Source organism: Macrobrachium rosenbergii, chromosome 40, assembly GCF_040412425.1.
Source record: "Macrobrachium rosenbergii isolate ZJJX-2024 chromosome 40, ASM4041242v1, whole genome shotgun sequence".
Lineage (NCBI taxonomy): Eukaryota > Metazoa > Arthropoda > Malacostraca > Decapoda > Palaemonidae > Macrobrachium > Macrobrachium rosenbergii.
The window spans coordinates 27,827,655-27,852,470 of NC_089780.1; the positions used below are offsets into that span (position 1 = coordinate 27,827,655).

The following is a 24,816-nucleotide window of genomic DNA, read 5'->3' on the forward strand; positions in this document are numbered from 1 at the left end:
ATTTTCTCATAACACAAAGTCCTCTCATTTTGTAAGACCTGATACATCACCATTACACCATCGATACTTCTATTCTTACTTTAAAACTCGGGAGGGGCTGCCTAAGGATTCAGTTCACCTTTGTTCCATGCGTTGGCAAAACAACAGGCATTTCCACACGACTCCCTTACCAAATTCCATGAGCATGTAGTAGCTTTAAGACTCACGCTCTTCCCCTTATATTAACATACTTAATCACTGAAGGGGACAACCCTCTCACGCCGGGGAGAGCGTTGTTTATACTGACCTCAAGAGAGAGGACCTTTTCTTTCTTGTATGATGCCCCCTCCTTTTTTTTTTTTTTTTTTTTGAATCTCGGACGGCATCCTATAGTTGTTAGAATGTGTTCTCGCCCAAGGGTACTTATAATCCATTATGGGCTATTTTCTACCTTCAGATTTTGGATAACAACTCCAAATACTTACTCTGAATGTTATGACATATTTGTTGGCAATGCATTGCCTTGTCTTCATGAGGCAACGAACAGAAATCAACATTTTTTCCTCACTGAAGAACGAGTAAAGATGAAGCACATATGGATAGTAACTTATTGTACCCGACTCTTTAGAAAAAATATGTTACTACAGTGCTAGCTGAGTCAACGCGTCATTTATTTACTCAAACATCCATGAAATAATAACCCTTTATGTTCTTTATCAAGACATCGAAAAAGCTATTTTGTTCTTACCTGACAGACGGGCTAAATATCATCAGAAAGTATTTTGTATCAGAAATTGTACTGTAGATTAGGCCACACAATTATATACTGTAGGACACCCAAAATCGCACTTCTCTACCGGTATCATGTTTGAAATAGGAAAGAAATGTTATCATATTTTGTTATCATAGTAATGTGAAGGAAATATCGAAGTTGTGAAAATACCTTAGGCACAAACTTGAGTTTTCAGTGCTTTTCTTCCCTTCAGCTGAAGTGCAAGACCCGCTAAACAAAAGTGGCTTCCCTTGAATCTTTTCCGTAAATGATTTATCTAACGAATGTTACTAAACAACATTTAACAATGATGATTTACAACGAATCACTTTAGCCATTCGGAATGTATATATAAAGTATCAGTTTAATCCTTTCTACTAAGGCAATATCACCAAACTGTCGCTGCTTACCATGAGCATTTCCTGAGTTTTCTAATTCACATTTATTTATGATAAATATGAGGGAGAAGATGACCCTAATTCCTCTCTAATAAATCTTGGCTCTTCTTCAGATCTGGGTCCACCGCAATCTATATCGGCTACCATCGCTTTGGCGCTGCTTGCCCGAGAGATGCACTTGACTCCCAGATGCCGAGGCTACCTAGTCTCAGGGTATCCGAGACACATGGAAGATGTTCACCATTACAACGAAAAGGTACGACACCCTGTCTGCACTTGGCAACAGCATTCTGGTATAAATACTTACTGAAAAAAAAAGTGTTGTGGCTGGTGTAGGTGACTATTTTAGCGTAGCGAGTAGATTTTATAATTGATATATATCTATTATTCACTATAAATTGATCTGTTATTTACCATAAATCCATATTGTTTTTACTATCCACCGTAGTGTCGTCTGTGTGGTGCTCTGGTAGTATTAATTTTGTCACAGGGTTTAACAAAATATATTCTAGAGGTTTAGATGATTAAAATAATGATATAATAAAACTTTAGTTCTAGCTGCATGATGGTCTATGCTCTGTGCATTTAGTATTGTATCAGTGATAAAGATATTTGCTTTTGACATGCTTCAGTTGTTCTATTTGAAAAAATCTGAGCCTTGCGCAGTTCGTGTTTTTATGCATTCAGTTTCATTAAGATTTTCTCTTCTTCCTTCTCAGTCTTTGAGACATGGACCTTCAGGAAAAATTGCATATGAGTCCCTCACTAAAGGAGACTTAGATGCAAGAATATCTTAGATAGATTAGAAGCAACGAGGAAGCCCCTCACTTATACGAATGGGAGTAAACTACAAAATAGAAAAAAATTAGAGTAAAGTTAATAGTTAATCGTCATCAGTGCATAAAAATGAATGCTTCATACATCTTTGTAGAGGAATAGAAAATTTGAGATCCTTAGAAAATTACTGTAGCAAAAATTAGACCAGGTGATGACATGCAGGAGTTTAACGTACAAATAGGCCTGCTGTGTTCCAATTTATTGCAGTTATTATCTAGAAAAAAGTTTCCCTTTGACATAGTACGTAAATTCTTTTTCTATTACATGGGGATTCAGCGTTATATATAGTCAATCAAAATCTATAATGTTAAATTAATGAATATCATTAGGATTGATAACCGGACAAGGGTGGTTATGATTTAAGCTGCAGTAATATTTGATTATTCACAACTAGAATCGGTATAAATGAACTAATTTAATATTGATTAACCTTAATTTAAGTTAGTGTGTTTGAAGACAGAAATGAGACATAAAAGGGTAATTATTGTTTTATTAGTCCAATTCAATCTAAGGGTTCCATCACCAGAGTTATAAAGAGAGAGACATCATGATCAAAGCTACAAGTTTAATTACTTACAAAATTAGGACAGAAAAACTAAGTATAATTTTCTAATCCTCCAGCCATAGGTCTAGTTTCTTATTTCCACAAAGCTGTAAGATCCTCTAGCCCCTTCCCGTAGATTTCATGCAACCCTTAGTCTAAGTCTTCACTTAGGAAAATGAACTCGATCATGATGTTGTTATCCAGCCTGAACTAGATCTAGTGCACCCAGCCCTAGGCCTAACCTTTGAATAATCTTCCAACTGAAATTTCCACTTAGTTGGGCCGACCGACGGGAGCCATTTTGCTGGAATGGGACCGAAGAACTCTCATCAGGAATATCGAGGTACATCATTCTAGAATGACATCAGAATAAGACATCCAGGAATGACCTCATTCTCTCTCAATCTCATACAACCTCTGTTCTGATGAACAGGTCACACGAGACTGAGCCTTCTTGTTCTGCCTCACTTTTCTCTCCTCCCATTTCGTCTCCAGGGACTCTCAAGTTTTTATTCATTTCGCTCAAAATGTCACTTCTTATTTCTTTTAATAATACACTTTCGTTGATTTTCTTTCTTTACTTTAACCGTTATTTAAGACTAACTGCTTGCTATTTAGGAACCTAGATTACAATTCACTGGTTTCTTGAATTTTTCCATGCTTTATACTTTCTCATCTGGTGCCTGTGTACAAAGCTGGGTATATTTTTACTCGAAAAAAAAAATATATATATATATATATATATATATATATATATATATATATATATATATATATATATATATATACATCTATTTATATGCACTTCATATATCTAGTAATTCCAGACATTTGCAGTAACTCCAATATTTACACGCACACACATCTTCTAAACATAAGTGAGGATGACGTCACGCATGATGACATGATGACGTCATAGCTCTCTCCCGATCTATCTCCGGGCTTGGAGTGACTTGGGTTTCGCGTGTTGACCCGATATCACTGACGCTTTTGAAGTCAAATACCAAAGGTGATGTCATCGCCTAAAGGGGAATGATATTTTGGACGCGGACGTCACGTCCGAAAACCCGGAAATGTTCAGTCGCTCCCCCTTTGGATTTCAGAGATGTTTCCAATGTAATGCAGTCATGTTTCTCAGTTTGTTGACATGGACTTAATCCGGTAATGCTCCTCAGTAAAATGTTATTTGCTTAGTCCAGTAATCTTCCTTAATCTATTAACGCTTTTGTAAGTAAACTTCCTCATTTTATCCACATTTACTACATTCAGTAACGATTTTCACATCGTAAAATCTTCCCTCATATACTGAAGTTAGCGATATTCGTAAATTAGAAAATAAAGTTACAAACCATTGAGGATTACAGTCTAGTTAAAATGACTTCCGTGGAGGGAAATGTAATTATTTCTAACAGGCATTAGTAGTTAACTTGCTATCCGTTTTATGGTTTCAGTTCTAAGTAATCTTCCTCATTTCACTACATCCAGCAACAGTTTTCGCTTTGCAAAAGTCCCCTCATCCAGTAATGTTTAATTAAACTGTCAAGGTGTAGACATATTCATAAATTACAAAAACGTTACAAACCACTAGATAATAGCCAAGTTAAAATTACGTTCATACAGGGAAAGGCAATTTTTTCTAATAGGGGTTAGTATTTAATTTATTATTCGTCTTATAATTTCAGTTCTATTAGAAACCGAAAACTTGAATTGACAATTAATACGCCATTTTATAAAGTTCTGTCCTGCTTGTTGTTGAAATAATAAAAACTAGTCCGAATTACTCATCGGAAGTGAGATTATCAGAACACTTTTATAATTCAGAAAATGTTCTAACATTAGAAAACATTTCCAGATCTAAGATTTAATAAAAAGATAAAAAAAATCATTAACAATCTACTCTTATTTACACAAAATACTAAAGTTGCCTAACCACTAATTTTTGCATTATCTCAACTTTTCTCTATATTCAAAGTTTAAATTCTATTGTCCTAGAAATTCACAGTAATTACGACGGAGTGGAAATCAAAATAAAAGACAGACATGCTTAATCAACCTCTTCCTATAATTTGTTATTCAGGTATTCTAGAAACGGATCAGAGATGCATACGGTATTACAGTTCTACTCAGTGTATCTATTTATTTTGTCTCAACATATTGAAAGATTTTAACGTCATCATATGTCATTAAAATATCGTGATAATAAATGAAAAAGTCATTCGGATATGAAGTTATGCCACGACTGAAAATTCTCGTTAATCTCTTATCATTCAACAAGTCAAGACAACGCTTCTTAAACTATCGGTCAGTATAGGTGTGGAACAAATGAACAATCACAAAACGACACTCAGATGTGACATAACTTCTTATCAAGATATATATATATATATATATATATATATATATATATATATATATATATATATATATATATATATATATATATATATATAAATATATATATGTATATATATATAATGTATATATAAATATTCCTTAATTCAAATGATTATCCACTGACATCACCTTTTTCATTCATTCGCTTAAGTTAAAAATGCGAAGTTATCTCACTGGGCACGGCTACTCCAAACTGAAAAACACCAGTCCTTTGGTAAGTGACGCATCAACTAAAGAAATGTTATCTGGAGTTGAATACTAAAAAGGACTCTGGTTGATGTTTTCCAGACCTATAGGATGTATCAATGTTAATACGTTTAATGAATGTATACATATGTTAAAGAGTGTATTTATAAGAGTTAGGAATACACAGATGTACACTTTTTATTACACAAAAATGGATGCATGCTCTCGTACATAAATATATCTTTCGTCTGTATTTAAATGTTACATGTTGTCACTTTTACCAAGACCGAAACGTACCCTGTTATGTGTTTGATTTAAGTTCATTATCAAAACATTGGTCAGAATTGGAAATACTAATTAGTGAGAGGTTAAGGGCTGAGATACTAGGCTTGTGTAGCTTTGTAATATAAAATGAGTGTATATATATATATATATATATATATATATATATATATATATATATATATATATATATATATATATTTACATATCCATATATATGAGAACAACACACACACACACACACACACACATATATATATATATATATATATATATATATATATATATATATATATATATATATATATATATATCACATATATAATATATATATATATATTTATGTACATATATATATTTATATATATATATATATATATATATATATATATATATATATATATATATATATATATATATATATTTATATATCCATATATATGAGAACATATATATATATATATATATATATATATATATATATATATATATATATATATATATATATATACATATATATATGTATACATAGATAGATAGTACAGATAAATATATATATATATATACCAATATCGTTATATATATATTCCTTCTTCCCCTGAACATTAGTGATCCGGCCATATTAGGGCAGCTAAGAGCTTAAGAATCGTCCCTACCCAAACTTGCATCAATCTTCTGAATGCAAACAAGGCGACAAACTGTTATTTTAATGCAAGTTTCTTTTAGTCTCTCATTAGGGCAACGAGGGAAAATCTGAGCCGTTGTATAAATTGCAATTGTATTATGGTCGGGGTAAATGGAGTAAAACAGCTGCTCACGAATTATTGTAAATTCCCTTTATTCAGAGGAACAAATCCTTAGTGAGTAAAAATAAGTTGCTGAAACATTGTGATAACTATAGAAGCGGATGTTTTTGGAACTGGCTAATGAACACTTAAGGATGGCTATAAAATGATGAAGGATGGGGAGACAGGTAGTTGAAAGGATTTTAAGTGATATTGTTTGAATTTAGAGCCAAATTAAATAAAAAAATTTTTTATTATTAACATTGTCACAAACACAGAGATGCTCCTCTACATCCATAGTACATAAATCCTTAGCTTGTTTATTATAACTGACGATTATAGTGCACAGAGTCTGTGAACACTTGTAGGTTACATAGGATATTATTTGTTACAGCGAGACTAGATATCATACCTTACCTATGCAACAATTAAGCGTACCGAAAGATTCAATATATTTATTGCAAAATCTAAAAACAAGTTAGTGTTTAAAACATTAATATTATCAATATTAATTTTTAAGTTTCTAATTGAGTGAGTCCCGAAAACTAAAGCAATGATGCACGACGGCTTAAAGTAGCATTACAAGCTCTTTATAACTTAAGAGGATCAGTGACACCGTCAGGAATACCGTCCTGTATAATTAATATCTATTATTATTCATTCTTTATGGACATTCGTCCTCATGGAATGAGCCAGAGGGCATGAACTTGCATTGTAAGAAATGATTCGGGAGAAAGGAAGGGTACACACTGCATATGATAACGATTAACAATAAATAGATTCTCAATACATGTAACAATAGCAAATAACAATACGACCACTATATCAGTTTTCAGATACCAATGAATAAGCTAAAATGAAGAATAGGTTCTATATGTATAACAGAAAGTAAGTATATATATATATATATATATATATATATATATATATATATATATATATATATATATAATAAACAAATAAAAGGAAAACAAATAAACCAAAAGATGTATGTTTGAATGTAACCCAAAACGGGGAAATTAAAATCATCTGGGACGTGTGATCAAGGTAGAATATGACGTGTCTCATTCCACCTTGAGTGTGATATCATGACATCTCACTGAATGTGGATGACGATGCTCTGCAAAGTGAGTAGTATAAACATACTCGTGAGGCCTCAAAATCATGTAGTTTTATGCTGGGAGCAAGGACTTGTTTCAGCCCAGGCGCACGTAGATGAGGAATGCAGAAACGTCAACAAGGCTTTGCTAGATGGCCTTAACTACTCAAGGTATTCCCAGAGATTCTATTTGAGAACACAATACACAATACAGATACAATAACTTCTGTCGACGATTTAAAATCATTGTCACCAATGATGCCGAAAAGGAAACCGACCACTTCAAGGAATTTTGGACAAAGGTGGAGATCACTAATGAAATATGGCGTTATGCCATCAAAATGCTAATGCAACAAGACCCTAGTGAACGTTCGCATGTGCGTGTGTGTATATTTGTGTACACCAGAAATACTAGCCATGCTCTAAAAATCCATATGATAGGCCTACTTGCTAAATTTATATATATGTGAAGAGTACGCTACCAATTTACAGAGTAACTAAATACTATATATATATATATATATATATATATATATATATATATATATATATATATATATATATATGTATATATATGTGTGTGTGTGTGTACATACATATATATATATATATATATATATATATATATATATATATATATATATATATATATATATATATATATATATATATATATAATATATATATAATAATTTTTCAGCTAACCCTCTTTTTGCAAGAATGAATTTTAACATTATAGGAAAATGAATCGAAAGTTCCTTTCTTGTCCCTCTCTTTTCCCTAACCGGGAAAAACTGATTTCCCAGGCCTTGATGGCAGATTTGAACGTGATGCAATAGTCTGCTCATGATAATCCGACTAAAAGATATACGTACACAAAAAAGTGTGTGCGTGTGTGTGTATGTATGTATGTATGTATATATATACATAACTATACATATGTATGTATGTATATATATATATATATATTATATATATATATATATATATATATATATATATATATATATATATATATATATATATATATATATATATATATATATATATATATATATATATATATATAGTCAATACTGTTCCCTAAAAATACAATACAACGTTGTGTATGTTACCTGAAGGTAAGTTCATGATTGTTACCTTTTCCGTTTAATGTCAACACGAATTCGCTCTAATTACTGAACCTGCTTCTTTAAAGCATAGAACTTTAAATCAATACGTAATAAGCTCTATTATTCCACCATTATAATCCGCTTTCTCCAGTATCATAGATATGGCTTGGCTTTTGGTGGTCTTATTATTTTTCTTATGTTAATGTCGGCATGATTGTTGTCCATTGCTTGAGGCTGTATGTGTGTATGCTTTTAATTTGCATGATATTTGTTACTTAAATAACACTATAAAATATTAATATAAAGTTTTTTTAAAAATCAGAAAAATTATGTACTTAAAAATTGGTCAGGTTAACTGAGAGTTAAAATGAACACTAGTTAATATGGGAATAATAGTTTAGATAAACAGTTTCATCACACCGACAAAATAATAAAATTCTTATAATCTACCTTGTTGGAATGATTTCATTCAGTGCCATGGTGTCAGTTTGTTTTTGTCAAATTTGGTTTGTAACATCACCGAAATTAAATGTTTACGAAAACAAATTATTTTATTTTGAGATTCAGATATTTTGATTCATTTTCGATAACTGCGTAATTTGAAGTCTTAGCATTAATGTCAATTTCTCTTATGCCGTAAGGAAGTGAATATGTTAACTGAACCCTAAAGGGCTTTATGATTCAACTTTAAATAATATCTGCTTTAGTTTTCATGATCTGTCATTAGCCAGCGTATACCCAGTGATTTTTAGACAGCTAGAATCTCTGCGAATAAATGTCTAAAATGTAAAAATGATGAGTGTTGTAATGGACACAAAAGGTGAAAGGTCATAAGGATCAAAGTACCCAAAACCATTAAAAAAGACGCAAAAATCAATCCAATGCAAAGGAAAGGACAAAAAAAAAAAAAAAAAGAACTCCCACTCATGAGACCACAATCCCAAGAGTTCAGGATCGATGCCATCAACTGCTCTCCTTCTAAGAGTCTTCTTCTCTGACTCCAGTTGGGGAATATCGACGGCGCCATCCTCCTGGACTGGAGAGAGTCCACTCTCCTCAACAACCTGGAGGCCGGAGCGAGAATGGGCACCCTCATGCTGGACGCCGCCAGGAAAGAGCTCTCCGATTTCCACAACAAAGTCCTCCCCGTCTGCGAACATTACGACAATCAGGGGCTTCTCTTCGTGGTGAGTCTCACGTCTTCGGGTTTGTTGTGAGTCTGCTGATTTCTTTTTCTCACGGTCGCTGACATTATTGGGATTATGTCTTGAATGTAAATCATATTTTTTTGTGAATTTATGATTTGGTCATTACTAGTGTCTCTAAATCAGAGGACTGTTATTTTTGCCAAGTAGGAAGAGATGGTATAACTTCAAACCAGGATAGGAAAAGTTGTAAGTCTTTTAAATACTTCTTCAAAATAAAAAGAATTTTTTATGGTTGGAGGTTTAGAATGAAAAAGTACAAAATGAATGAAAGGCAAATTTATACTGATTTTCCTTTAATACTATTCAATTATCAGCTTACGAATCTTCGACTTGCCTTTTATAAATGGAGAGAGAATCCGATACTGAAATAATTCTAAAATGAATGAGATTTTTGTTTCTAATCCATTTTCGTAAGTTTCCATTTTGAATCGAGGGATGGAGATAGCTAAAGCGACAGTTAAAAACAATGCTTGATCATTATGCATGAATTTAGGCTTTTTATCTCTGATTCCTGTTAAGAGCCTCGATGGCCAAGTCGGTTACAGCAGCAGCTTCGGACTTCTTAGAGGTCTGTGGCGTGGGTTCTAATCTGCAGCCGACCGGTCAGAGAGGCGGACACTTTGCTGTCCGTGTAGACACCCCGGGATTATGTATGTAATCAACGGATAGGTTTGCTTAAAAGCAAATGGGTATTACAGACTCATACACACACACACAAACAAAGCCACTCCAACATCTTCTAAAAACATAACAGACACCTCACACGTCTCGACTGTCGACCTAACCGCGCAACAACTCCTCACTGCTGGGAGAACGGGCGCTGGTGACTGGTACAATACATGTACATACTTTACCGGGGTCTAAGCGATGACAGGCAGGGCAGCCGATCGAGACTACAAAGTCTACCCCAAAAGCCAAATCAAAGTCCTTCAAAAAGAATGCATCGTGCTTAGGCTACCTCATACAAATGGGATAAAAGCACGTTAAAAAAAGAAGATCTCTGATTCTTGTTCCATTTTTTTTATCAGGTATCTGGAGAGAGAAGTCAAGAAGAGGTATTCCGGGACGTCCAGAGAGCTCATGCCAAAATCCTGGAGCCCAGGACTTTGCCTCCTCCGTCTAGAGCATCTGTTGGTGAGCATTCTACGTATATTCATTCAACTGTTGAATTGCTTCCCCTTCTTAGTGTTATTCTTCCTGTTCTTATTATCGAACAGTTGATTTACTTATTCTCATTAACTACCCTGTTAAAGTCAAGGTCCGATAGTGTGACCCTGAGATGTCGCACATGCCGTTAATAATTTGATGGATATTTGATATTGAAGAGCGCGTTTATTTTGTGAATCCATATCACTGTACGTTTATTCATCTATTTGTTTAGCTATTTCATCAGTTATCTATCAGACTGTCTGTCTGATCATTTGTTCACTCCTTTAGGGTCCTACAGAGAGTACAGGAACATGGTGTCACTGGTGCAGAGCAAAGCTCTCTCCGCTTCTTCCATCAACATCAATCCGGAGGAATCGAAGCTCCCTCCCTGTCTCTTGTTTATGGGTGAGTTTCCTTGGAATGAGCGCTTGTGTAAAATAATACCGTTATTAGAACTGAGAGACGCTTCGAACCTTCATTTCAAAGTCTTAGACGTACACAAAGGGAAATCCTTGCAAAAGACGTATTACTTTCGGCAATATGTAGATTAACAAATAGGAAAAACTGAGAATAACTCTCTCTCTCTCCGTATGAATTCATACACACACATATATAGCATATATATGTGTGCGTGACTCAACGAAAAGTGAAAACCTGACTAATAGAGCAAAAAGTTTCATTCAATTGTATCTGGAATAAGTTTCATATTTATATAGTGCTGAAACAAATGGCCATATTATTATAAACCGACATTAAAAACTGAACGTATACTAGTTAACAACAAATCTGATTGAATGAGAATTGTATTACTGAGCTTTGAGTTTCTGCAGGTGGGCCTGGCAGTGACAAGTGGCGGCTGGTCAGCGGAATCACCTACCTCTACCCTGGATGGGCTTGCGTAGGCGTAGGGCAGCTCCTGCGAGACCACGTGACCAGATGGAAGGAGGACCCTGAGTCGTATGGCGACCTGCCGGAGGAGAAAGTCCTCATGATTCAAAACCTCATGAAGAAGGGGGAGCTTGTCCCTCAGGTAAAGGCACCTGGGAAGATACTTATCATTATTATTATCATTCAGAAGATGAACCCTATTCATATGGAACAAGCCCACAGGGGCCATTGGCTTGAAATCCAACTTTCAAAAGAATATGGTATTCACTGCAAAGAAGCAACAGAAGGTAATGGGAAATACAGAAAGAAGAGGTCAATTATTAAAAGAGAAAAAATAAATTAACAAATGAATAAATAAATAAATAGATAAAAATTTAAATTATAAAAATACACGGAGATTGTATTTGGGTAGTAATGCATTGCATCTTCGCTTGAACTTCAGAAGTTCCAATTGCACATCCTCAGGGAGACTGTTCAACAGTCCAACAGTGTGAGGAATCAAGGACCTCTGGAACTGAGAAGTTCGACAGCCAGTCATATTTACTGCATATTGGTGCTGTTGTTCAGCAAATCTGGTTGCAGGGGATCAGGGATCAATTGTGAATGTGAAAGATCTCTCTTAAAATACAACTTTGTTCTTACAACTTCCGCTCCACTAGCATTTTGTTGTTCTTTGTCACAGACAACTCTATCAATATTTTCCCGTTCTATTGACTGTAACTTACAGTAAACTATTCTCCCTTCGTTGCAGGATCTCATCCTAAAGATACTAAAAGATCGTTTGGATGTGTTAAGATCCCACGAAGGTATTGTCATTGTAGGATTTCCGAAGGACGTCATACAAGCTCAGTCTTTCGAAGAGGAGGTAATCTTGTATTCTATACAGTAAAACTTCGTAGATCCTCCTTAGTTTGTATGCATGCATGTATGTAAACGTATGTATGATGTACGTGTGTTCAACTTATATCTTTTTCATCACTAAATAAAATCACTGTTCCTCGGTAGAGCACATACTTTAGAATATTTTCCTTTTTTCATTTTCTTTCTCAGTGTTGCTGTCTTTCGAAATTTTATTTATATTACTCATCAGCCAATGTTATTTTTTTAGATATATTCCAAATTTTCTAATACATTATTGTCTTTTGGTAATTCTAGAAATCCAGTCTTCCAAAACTTTGTTTTTGCTTCACCATACGTGAATTCTTTATTCGTGACATTCAATAACTGAAAACATTGTATATATTCCACATTTTCTAATACATTATTGTCTTTTGGTAATTCTAGAAATCCAGTCTTCCAAAATTCTGTTTTTTCTTCACCATACGTGAATTCTTTATTCGTGACATTCATTAACTGATACATTTCACATCTTCGTAACGCTCCCCTTATCCAACAACATTCCATTACTTGCAGTTCCACCAAATTGCTCCCCTGCTGCTAATCGACTGCTCTGAGTTGGAGCTGGGGAGAAATCTGGGGAGGAGAGAGAACAGACTCGACGATAACGTGGCAGCCGCTAGAAGACGTCTGGCCATCTACCGGGATGTCACCTTGCCAATGCTGAAGGCCTTCGATGAGAAGAATCGATTAAGAATAGTGAGTGACCAGTTCATTTCTCTTTGAATTCTATCACTTGATGGCAAACAATATATATCTATTATAATATATCTAACTATTTCTCTCTATATACAGTATATATGGTTACTGATGCACGTGCACTCGTGGTTTCTGTACTGTTAGGACAGATTATTGACATTTTTTGTTACTTTTTTCTCTTTCTCAAAGTAAAGTTTCGGAGAAGAAGAAATAGTACATAACTCCATTCATTTCCTCCTGACAGCTGTGCCTCCTTTGCTTCGTGGTCTTTGCAGAGTAATAATGATTTTGCAAAGGATCTTTTACCGCTGAAGGAGCTCCTAATTTGCAGAGTGACTTAAATTACTTTAGTCAAAGAGGTCCAGGTGGTCTATCGCCACTTGATAGTACTACCAGGCTCCTGGCTCTATGTGTCGGCACTAGAATGTTTGTTCGCTTTACCAAAGGTACCTCATTCCTGCTGGTAGGGGTGCTGCAGGGTGTAGCCTTATGATCCTAATTATACCCTGGACATCAGTTTCGGTGCTCTTAATTTATTAATGACTGCCTGTTCCCTTTACTGGTGGGGGGGATGTAATCCAAGAATATCTGGATATATAGCCTTCTTTAAATATTTAAGGGCAGTGCTGCTCTGCATCAACAGGGCAGCTACAGATTGAAGCAGCTGAACACTCTCAGTCAGACTTTTGTAAGGTGCTTTTTTATCACTTGGTTGGTGATGATTCTACAAAACATGCCTGCTTTCTGTTGAAGACCATCTCATAGTCTATAGGATGTATATCAATTTACTATTTTCGTCATCTTGTTTGATGTTCCATCTTTGGGTGTGAAATTAGCACCCTATGTTGGTAGATTTTTTGTAGATGGATGTAGTGTACTGGGAAGGAAGTTAAGGTAATTAATTGGTCTTGTTTTTACTAGCATCATTCGTGAAGTTGTGGACAGAAATGGTTTTCAGAACATTCTGCCAGAGAAACTCTGGCTTGTCAGTTTCTTAAATGACTACAAAGATATCTTCTACGTATTGTCTGTCATGGTTTTTGGGCTTCTGGATCGATACTGAAAAATCTCTTTTCTTCAGTAGTCATGTATGAGTTAGTAAATAGCACATCAAGAGGTGATTTGAGTGCTACTCTATCTTTCTACTGAAAAAGTTCCTAGTGTGAGATGATAAGGGGCCGATACTAAGCACGGCATCAGCGTGTCCCTCATTAGCTCTTTAGGAATTTGGAAGGGGTTTATACTAGATCAGATGTTATTTAAGGTGATCCCGATAACTTCCTGGCCTGAGGTACTGTTGAGCATGCTGTCCATGTCCAGGAATGCAATGTCCTCATCTGGTTTGGTGGTTTTAAGCCTATCGATGAATCCCAAAGCAAATTTCAAAGAATAGCTTGCAGGGGTGTATGGTGCTAAAACGTCATTTACGACTTTAGATTGCTACAGGCAATTTGCGGTCTTTCCTCTGGAACTTGGTGGTGTTGTTCATATCTATTTTTGGTATGTGTACTGGTTTAATCTGTCTACCTGATAGAAGAACTCCCTTTGTATGGTAATAAAGATGTTCCATAATGTAAAAGAAGAGGCTACATTTACCACAACTGCTGGAATGATCAAGGACACGATATCCATAATACTGTTGATGGTCTCGTGAATACATTCTCAACTTCAGTCAATGCTATGTCATCATGTGGAATTATTGTCTTCAGGTCAATGAACTCAGCCGGCAATGACAGTAACTCCAGACACGCACCTTAATTATATTCTGTCTAGTACTTTTACTATCTGGCATGTGAGCAATACCTCTCGGGACGTAATAGGTCTCTAAGAATCGCAGCTGTCTGGGCTGTGATTGGGTACCAGCGTCACTGGGACTTGAGAAAAGGTCCTGAACCTAGTAACTTTATCTCTAAAGACTTTCTGGGAACAAGAAGGCGCTTACCCCTCAAAACAGAAAAGGACTATGGTGAAAAGACTAGATATGCTGAATCACGTCTGTTTAGATAGATATAATTTATGGCGGATAAATAACACGCTCATATATAAAAAATAAAAAAACAGATGACTTAGGCAAGTCTTTCTCTTCCGCATTATAGATGAAATAAAACTGCTTATTTCTCAGATTGACGGTGACGCAGATATCGAACAGGTGGAGCGTGAAGTGAAGAGAGCTATTTACGTCGAAACGCAGAATCTTACAAGACGTTCCCACAGGTAGGAAGCTTATCTTTTATTTCATTGTTTTATCCAAGAGAATTCTAGCATGGATTTGCCACCGTGTGGAAAGAGAAATAAAACTTATAGTTATGAAGGTGGAACTAGCTTTCTCTGGCAACGAGAAAAAAACCTACTAATTAGACAAAGAAATGTTGATAATTTCGGAAGACGTACCTCCCAGTTATATTTATCTATGATTACTTCGGTAAATTTAAACGGCATTTACATTTTTTTGTTGTTGTTACTTGAGTTGTATTGTTATATTTTTTGTTACTGGAAGATACCAATGAAATCCAAAATATCTTACAGAGGTTCTTATCCTTAAATATATTAACCTCATGAGTTGTGCTATATTTTTTGTTACTTGGAGATACCAGTGAAATCCTAAATATCTTGAATATGTGCATATTTCTTATCACTCAAATTCATATTGGCTTCATTTACCTATTAGGAACATCTCAAAGTTATTGCCCTAGTTTAATACATACACATGGATATGTAAGTTGAATGGCTCCTCCCAGTATAGCCTCTATAACATAAATTATTCTTCACTGTCATTGGAAAACTTAGTTTAAATCACGGACACTTGAAGGTTATTTCGTTTTTATTCCTTTGTTTACTGTACTTTATCTTTTTTGTGGCTACGAAATAAAATATTTGATTATGTTTGAACAATATGCTTTAAAGACATTATTAAGTTTATTTTTCTGCGATGCTGTTTTCAATGCTTAGCGATGCCGAGTAAATCAAACGTCTTTACTGTTCTGTTGAGATCTGCAAAGGATAATATTAACATATGCAACTTACTTCTGCAGTAATTCTGATTCTAGTAATTCACGTTGCACATTGGAGGATAAACACATCACTTTCATGCGTGTTTAAATTCAAACATACTATAAAGAAAATTAGGGAGGAAATGGAATCCAGCGAAAGAAACAGTTTTTAAAAATAAATCTACTAATAAATTGCAAATGAAAATACAACAAATTGGATCTGACAGCGTCGTCTACGAACTGATGACGTCGGCGCATGAGATTCAAGGAAGTCGAAGTATTTAAACATTGCAGTGTGACTGACAAAAATGCTAATTTCAGACGTTCAGATTTTCTGAAAACTTAACATACTACAGCCTACCCCTACCTACAACCATATTATCTTGTAATGGTTATTTTTTAAAACCTCTGTTGATTTCTTTGCTATTTCAGTTCAGGCGCAAGGGAGAGTTGTTAACGCCTTCACTGACTTCTTTACCATTTCATTCCAGACGCAAGGGAGAGGACATTCCCAGCCCCGACCAGGCCAACGGCAACATTCCCTCGGCGAACGAGACCGAGCCCGACGAGGACCGCTCTCTCTCGCACGACTTCAGCGACAACGACGTCGTGGAAAACGTCACGAACGAGCAGCTGAAAGCAGAACTGGTCTGACACAAGCACGGTGCCACTGGACGTAAAAGGAAATCTGTGATAACTCAAACCTCAACCCTCGAAGTAGTAGTCTCCCTGGTGTTGATTTTTGTAACTAGAGTATCAGCACTCGAAGAGGTCTTGCTGGTGTTGAGTTTTTATAGAGGAACATTAGCCACCTTGGGGACAATTTGTTGAAAGTTGCTTGAATTCTCAATTATTTCTCCTTTGAATCTGTACAAAATGCGTCATTCCTAGATGGAGAGGAACAGTATTATGAGAAATTATGAGTTTGGGACCTATTTTTCTAAGGCTCCAATGGAGATACGATAGATAGATGGTCATATTTTTCTCGCCGACAGTTATGGAACGCGCGCAACTCTCCTTGGGTAAATCTGTGGTCTTTGAGACAAGATATTCAAGCAAACTTCGAATTATAGGAATCATGGCTGTACAACTGTTTAGGTGTAAGGAATTTAACTTAGTTTTAATTCTCTCCTTGCTCATAGTACTTAACTTATAATGTTTTCGACAGTTTTTCTTCTTCTTTACATAGAAGTCTGTAGCAGAGACTTAAGCCCATGTGTTTTGGTCGCTATGTCTTATTACCAATACCAGAGAAGAGTATGTGTTTATTGAGCTATGTTCCCTCCCATACAGACCTTAACAAGAATAGTCACAAGACGGACAAGAGAGAACAATCCTTGTTTCAACATTTCAATAGTTTTTCTACAATAAAATCTGCTTATGGTGTAGTTTTCTGGGATAATGAATTCTAAAAAGACAAGTTTTTGAACTATTTAAAATTAATTTCGTGTCACACGATATATTTAAATTTTAAACATCTGTCGATATTTCTGTATCCAAAAGAACTAACCCTGATAAGGAAGAAAGATATATAAACTTTTTCTAAAAGTTCCTATAAGGACGTCGGACAATTTACATGACAGAGTTGAGAGGTATAATTTTGCAAGCCATCTGGATTCCGCCAGTGAAGAACACGGAATTATTTCTTCGTGAATGAAGCAGATAAGCTCAACGCTTAGCGATTCTCTCAAATTCTTAGTCGAGCAGACAAAAGAGTTAAGAAATGTATGACACTTTAGACGCCCCAGACATTGCCTTGTTAAATCATTTCCCTATATAAATGAAGTGTCCCCCTGAAATGCAGCTTAGCATGAAGCTTTGTTGGATAAGTAAGAAATCTTTTCAGACAGTACTTTGTTTATCCAATGTGTCTGAAGAAAAACGGTTGTTGATAAAGTGGACATTATTAGATGATAAAAAATAAATAGGTGCCTAATGGTGACATTGTGACATCGACTAATCACATTAAAGGTGTTTTTCATGAAGTAGATTTATAACACTTCTTTAGGTAGATGCAATGAATACGTAATGAATATTATATCTTTGATTTATATATATATATATATATATAATATATATATATATATATATATATATATATAATATATAGTTATAAGTACAAGAACTGGAAAATTGTAAAATCGGGAACCAGAATGCCAGACTGCGAATTTTTGAATTTAGGAAGAAGCTCCAGCAAAACTTGAGCTATGATTATGTTAATTTTTATTTATGAGACGTAGCGTTGATAATATCGAAGGCCTCAAGTTCAACAGTGCAGGAAAAGAGTGGAAGAACGTTGATCTAATATTTCTCCACATAGAGTGCCTGTTGCTAAGTAAAGAAAGGAAAAGCGAAAAAAACCGTATGAAAGACTGAAGGTTATATGGAAGGGGCAATGGAAGCCATAAGAACATTCCAAATCAATTAGTCGGGGGTTGATAGCCCCCAGAGAGTACACCTGAGTTGTGGTGGACGCTGCACACCAAATCAAGGTTCCACAGGAAGGTTATCTCAGTTAAAATTCAGTCCAGAATGTCCCTTATGAAAAAGGCAAACAAAAGAATCTTTCCTAAAGTGACTATTGCCCAGAAGAAATTCTGAATAAAAACTTGAGAAAGGTGAAATTATGTGTTAGATGACAGGCCTTGCAAACTTTTACTGTAAACTGGATGTGAAAAAGTCCTTGCAGCGCTGAAAATGCTCTATCATTATAACGTTCCACATATTACAAAAGTAGGGCACATATGCATTGCAGCCAGGCAGTTGACTGCAAAAAAAAAAAAAAAATGGAAGAACTTTGCTGATAAATCTTAATTTCCATTAGAATGTAAAGATGTTCAGAGTAGAGAGATTCCCCAGAAATATTGAACAGTTCTCTTTATACAACTAAGCTCCTACGAAGTATCCTGCAAAATTCTTTATACTCGTATGAAACTAACGCTTCAAAAGGTGATGCCTTAAAGAGCTACATTCTCTCTTTAATGTAACATTATTTATCACATGTAATCGTGTTTCATACAGCAACAAGAAAAATTGACGAACATGAAATACAAACTGCGGAAAAATAAATAAATATGGAAAAGGTAAAAAATTCGAAATTGCTCGGATACTCGCTCGACTTACTATAATCTCATTACAATATATAAAAAGAAAAAATCCAAAGAAGTCTCCTTCTCGACCACGGATTAATTCGGACTGTCAAAGAACTGAACAAACGAACAATATATGTCAATAGAACTTGAACTTACTAGGAAACAAAGCATTCACTGATTCTGCAGCTGAGGGAAGAGTTAATTGCTAGGTCCGTAATAGCACGCCATTACCTTTCTATAAACCTTAGGGGAAGAATTTAAAAATAGTGTTTCTTTTGAAGACACTGTAGCAGAAAGTCATTTCTTCATAAAAAGGTTGTCATTTCCGTCTTCTGCACGTTTTAACACTATGTTTTCAACAGAATACAGTATTAGAATTTCAGTGTTATTTCCATAGAATGCAAAACTTCTTTTAGAAGATTTAGACAAACGAATATGATAAAAAGCTGTAAGAGTACATGTGCCAAAATTTCCATGCAGTGAGAGGAATTTTAGCCTAACAAAAACCAAGCTCTTTCTCAGGAGATTCTTTCAAACGGAAAGCGGCGAATAATATATTTTACCGAGTGATCTTTGCCAATGCATAAAGCGGCACTCGCGGTGTAGCACCATTCAGAATTTATGTTGACCGATTTCAGTTAGCCTCCTCGTTGCAGGCAAGGTCCTTCTAATATATTCTATATTTAAAGGCCCTTGGTTTCAAAGGAGGATTTCTGAACGAACAACGAAGCTGGCATAGACTTGTTCACCTTTTCTTAAGCGGTTTTTTTTTCGCACAGAATTTCATAGTAGCAAAAATTCCCGTAATTTTAGAATGGCCTGGGAAGGGAAGAACAGGGACAGATTATTAAATAATAGATAGTGGAGTTCTAGCGTTGTTTCTGCTTGAGACAAATAGGATAATTAAATCGCTCGTGTTTTTAGTGACATATGTCATCCGTTCACGCATTCATGATTTCGTATTAAGATAATACAGCTTCCCTAGGCAGTAAGTCACGATGTACAACAATGCAGGCGGGTATATTAATCTATCTGTCTGTACACCATTGCATAACTTTTACAAATGCGTGAACACTTTTAGGAAGAAATGTGCGAATTTCATGGGCAACAAATCCAAGAAAAGTACAGGTTTAATGTTCCTTTGTATTTCAAGGGTGTCAACAATAAATAAATATCCCTGACGATGTCAATTCAAGTACAGGAAATTCGTCGAGCAGTGCAAAAAATACTTTTTACCTCTGAAGAAAAAGTTGTCTCTATCCGACATATACCCTTTATTAATTATAAACAACTTTAAAAGCACAAGAAATGCCTATAGTTTTCTGAGAATCCAAATTAATTTTTTTTTCTGCTCTGTTAAACATAATTTTGGGCAAAACTCCAAATTTCATTTGTGAAGTTTCTTCTATTTTCTGTCATCGACACATTAGTTGCTCAGAAAATAACTAAATCTCATAACAAATAAAACGGAACAAGAAAGAAATTAAAGAAAGGGAAAGTAACTCAGTATGAAAATTGTGATAAATCTTAAACGCAAAGACACCTCTTTTCTATTTAATGTACTTCTGTGAGTCAAATCTTTATGAATAATACGAATATAAAAGTATGGAAATAAACACAAGACACCCAAATACAGTTTTAGTATCATGAATCGTGCCTCCTGAGATTAAGTGTCTAACTCCGCGCTTGTGTCTAATATAGAACGTGAACTTTGTTTCGAAGTGAATAATACGACTTCAACAAGACGTATGACTCTTAGATCCACTTCTTAAATTTGAAAATAGAAAGAAAATATCAATGTTCAATCAACGATTCAACAGAAAAGAAGAAATATCATCACTTAGGCTTGAGGACTAAGGTTATAAAGTTGCAAAATTGGTACGTAAGCAATTAGACCGGAAAAAAAAACTCACGCCTGACGTCTTCAAGCATGGAAAATCATTTTTATGGGAGGACGTAAGGCACTGAATGAAAATTATTTACATTTTCATTTGAAATAATCAATAAATACGTTCGTGGTGCCTTGAAAAAGGAACTAAACATGTTATTTTCTCTCTTCACAAAAATTAAAATCTTCCTTCAGTGTTGTGTTAGTGGTAGAGAACTGAAGAAAATTACTTCCAAGGCAAAGGTCAGTTACTTTTCTTCTGGTCTTCCACGGCTAGTTGGGAATCGGTGCTAAAAGTCAGGAAAATCAGGTTCCGGGAAAACCGACGTGATGAAACCTTACGAAAAATGGCTGACGGGACAAACAAATCATCATTCTCTTGAATATAAATCATGAGTGGTAAGAAAATACATCCAAACACATACACACAGATATAACGAATGTATATTTCATCTGGGTGAGGGTCCGTAAACAAATGCAAATGTCATAATGATTCTGCTAAGAAGGAAAGCTTTAGATAAAGATTTCAGAATCTGGATAAATATTTACAAAGTTTCTTGTCAGGCAAAAGACTGTGGACGATTCGGTTATAACAAAACTGATTTTTTCAGTTTTACATCGCTTGTAATAAAGCCTTTTTGCACCGCCATTTCAACAGTGAAATCATTAATCTGGTATTTCTGTACCCTGCAAGATGAAAATTTTGTATTGTGGTAATAAGGAAGTATAGGAGATTTTTAATTTGTTATTCCAAACTAATTATTCAGACTAAATGCCATATGAGCAAAAATGTTATTAGAGGGAAGTTGTATGACAATTCGTATGTGGATGTAGCTATTCATAAAACTTAAGAAGGAATGATACAGCTAATGTTAAAACATGTCTTTTTTAAATGTTATATTCTCTGGATATTGGCAAATTTTGGCCAAGAATTTTTGTTTAGGGTTTCATCGCTATTTCAGACATTGCCTAAGCTGTTTCTGGTATGACCTTATTTTTCAAGAACCACCATCACGCATTTCTGAATCTGTATCAATAATACATGACAAAGCCATCATCTAGAGGCAGCTTGAAGTGAAGTGTTATTTTAGAATTTACACACATTCTCGTCCATTTCTTTATCTTAATACATTCGCATCAAACACTGGATTATCTTACTTGCTTGTAATAATTTCCGCGTTTCTTTCCTTGATTGATCCTCTTTGTTAAAAGAACATTTCGTTGTTTGGTTTAACCTTAAAAATGCCATAGGGAGAGATGTCATTAGTACTTCATTGATAATGTCATGAAGGGAAACTTCTTTCATTTTTAAAGAACATTCATGAATCATGTTATTAAGAGAAATGTTTGTTAGCCTTTAAAGAATCATGTCATGGGGAATCATGTTATTAATAGAAATGTTCGTTAACCCTTCAGAAATTATGTCAGTAACAAAAAATGTTCGTTAACCTTTAAAGAATTAAGCCAATAACAAAAATGTCCGTTAATCCCAAGGGAATCATGTCATGAGAGAAATGTTTGTTAATCCTATAGGATTTATGCTACTAAGAGAAATATTCATTAGCCCTTGAAGGGTTATGTCATTTATAGGAAGGTTTGTCAATCATTATGGAAATGTGTCATTAAGAGAATGTTAAGACTGGAAAAAAGGATTACTGATCAGGTTTACTGATGAGATGCAGAAATGAAGTCATCATTTCTGATTATGAGAGATATATGAGTCTTAATAAAAGAGATTTACAGATATCTTTTGAAATAGCACCTGCGTGTTTCAATGACCTTTTCAATGAAATATTTATGATTATCATGCGTTTGTATTACCAAAATTATAAGGATAATTTATTTAGAAATTTTCCTATTGACATTTCAGAGACATTTCAGCGGATTTCCTCATTGTTTTTGAGAGCAAACTTTGGTCTGCATTGTTAGAAAAGCGCTTTCTAATTAAGTGAAAAATATCAAAATATTGATAAAGAACGGTAATCAAATTATTGCAATTCTACATTGCTGTAAAACCATAATAAGAGAAAAATTTCATTTGGGCTACAACTGTCTTGCTCGGGTTCAGTTCAGCATTTATATTTCTCCATCTTATCCTGAAAATGACAATAAGTGAATGTCGTCTTAAGCAGTTAAGAATAAAATGTCCTAATCAGAGGAACGTCTTGTGTTTAAGGACGCTCACCCTAGAATAAGAAGCTTATTTGATGTTTGTGACTGCTTCCCTCTGAACACAACTCTTTGATGAGAGTGAAAAATCTGACTCAGGATTATCTGCACACTATTCATAACGGATGATAATTCTCACGAGAATTAATGCAAGTGGAAATTTAATGCATACAAACTTACTTGGAACTTGGCCTGATTAGTTAATTAAGTCTTTAAGATGAAGATGTAGGATGTCTATGCAAATGAAAGGGAAAGAGAATGTCACATCGAAAGCAAGTTGTTTGCTCCTCCTCAAACAACAATTGAGAAATGTACCAAGAATATATATTATGGTGAGAATAACACGCAGAAAAATCCACTGTCTATTGTGTCTTGTTGATATCGGTCAGTTTTGAATTCTTGTGTTTTCTACGGAAACTTCAGAAATTATCAAGTGTACCCAAATATTTTGGAAGAAACAATTTCAACCTGCATTTAGGCTGTAATTCATTTACAAGCAAAATGTACAAATATTTTCTATTCTTTCTCCAGAAAAAGGTCGTAACTTGAAGTCTTTTAGTTTCATTCTGCGTGACGGTTATTTATTGCAGATCATCTTCCGATGTTTTCTAATATATTTCTTTCGCCTGTTCTTTCAAAAAGATATAGTGGTGTAGCGACGTAGAAAACCGAAGATGAAACAACGCAGTCTAACTGAATGGAGAAAAAGATGATCATAAAAGCACGTGGCAAAAAAGTGGTTAATCATTTTACCGAGGGCAGTTTTGGAACACTGGTGCATTGGAATTAAATATACATTTTTAAAAACAACTGTAAAATTTCAAATGAAAAGAATAATTTTCTTTTTTTAATGAAGTTATTGACAATATTGCTTAGGGGCATTCCTGAATAGACAAGCATGGATGATTCTTCAAAAGTAAGCAGAATATTCGACTTAACATTTTAATCATTCTGTTTCAGAATGTATCTCATTTTTTGCAAATATTTTGAGATAGGAAAAAATCGCAAAGTAATCCAAATATCTGGATTTAACTCTGAAGTCTTGATGAGAAGTATTAGTTCCAAGAACTGTAAATTTTTGAAAAACATCTAAAAGCTAAAATCACAGTAACCGACAAACGCACATAAAACCACGGTCAAAAGAGCAATTTCACATGGAACCAGTAGTATATATATGTATGTATATATATATATATATATATATATATATATATATATATATATATATATAATTGTAAAAAGGCGATTTCATTTAAATCCATGAAATAGAGGACAGGGAGGAATATAGAACAGCCGCTTTGATGGCTAGAGAAGGTTGCTAATGCTCCATAACAGATTTATCTAAAGTAAGCAGTTTTTCATTGAGTTAAAATTTGTGTTGATATGCGACCCTATTCTTAGAACCTGCTTCAGAGGATAAAATTTACATAAACAATAATATTAATATT

At 34.6% G+C, this 24,816-nt stretch overlaps 2 protein-coding genes across 4 annotated transcripts in view; one reads left to right on the forward strand and one right to left on the reverse strand.

The window, feature by feature from the left end:
* The window catches only part of LOC136826290 (adenylate kinase isoenzyme 5), a 102,578-nt gene extending 79,618 nt beyond the window's left edge, over positions 1 to 22,960 (forward strand). The window contains exons 4-14 of one of the 2 annotated variants that reach the window (XM_067083509.1): positions 1,263 to 1,405; positions 2,808 to 2,873; positions 5,076 to 5,138; positions 9,393 to 9,575; positions 10,625 to 10,730; positions 11,034 to 11,150; positions 11,576 to 11,775; positions 12,385 to 12,498; positions 13,047 to 13,229; positions 15,352 to 15,443; positions 16,711 to 22,960. In XM_067083509.1, coding sequence (XP_066939610.1) covers positions 1,263 to 1,405; positions 2,808 to 2,873; positions 5,076 to 5,138; positions 9,393 to 9,575; positions 10,625 to 10,730; positions 11,034 to 11,150; positions 11,576 to 11,775; positions 12,385 to 12,498; positions 13,047 to 13,229; positions 15,352 to 15,443; positions 16,711 to 16,873 — 1,430 coding nt within the window. In that variant the 3' untranslated portion in view covers positions 16,874 to 22,960. The remainder of the gene's footprint in view (positions 1 to 1,262; positions 1,406 to 2,807; positions 2,874 to 5,075; positions 5,139 to 9,392; positions 9,576 to 10,624; positions 10,731 to 11,033; positions 11,151 to 11,575; positions 11,776 to 12,384; positions 12,499 to 13,046; positions 13,230 to 15,351; positions 15,444 to 16,710) is intronic. The other variant, XM_067083510.1, reaches the window with a different exon arrangement.
* LOC136826288 (uncharacterized) overlaps positions 1 to 24,816 on the reverse strand; it is a 181,465-nt gene that overhangs the window by 105,956 nt on the left and 50,693 nt on the right. For both annotated transcript variants that reach the window (XM_067083505.1, XM_067083506.1), the window contains exon 2: positions 11,623 to 11,712. The gene's annotated coding sequence lies outside the window, so the exon portion shown is untranslated. The remainder of the gene's footprint in view (positions 1 to 11,622; positions 11,713 to 24,816) is intronic.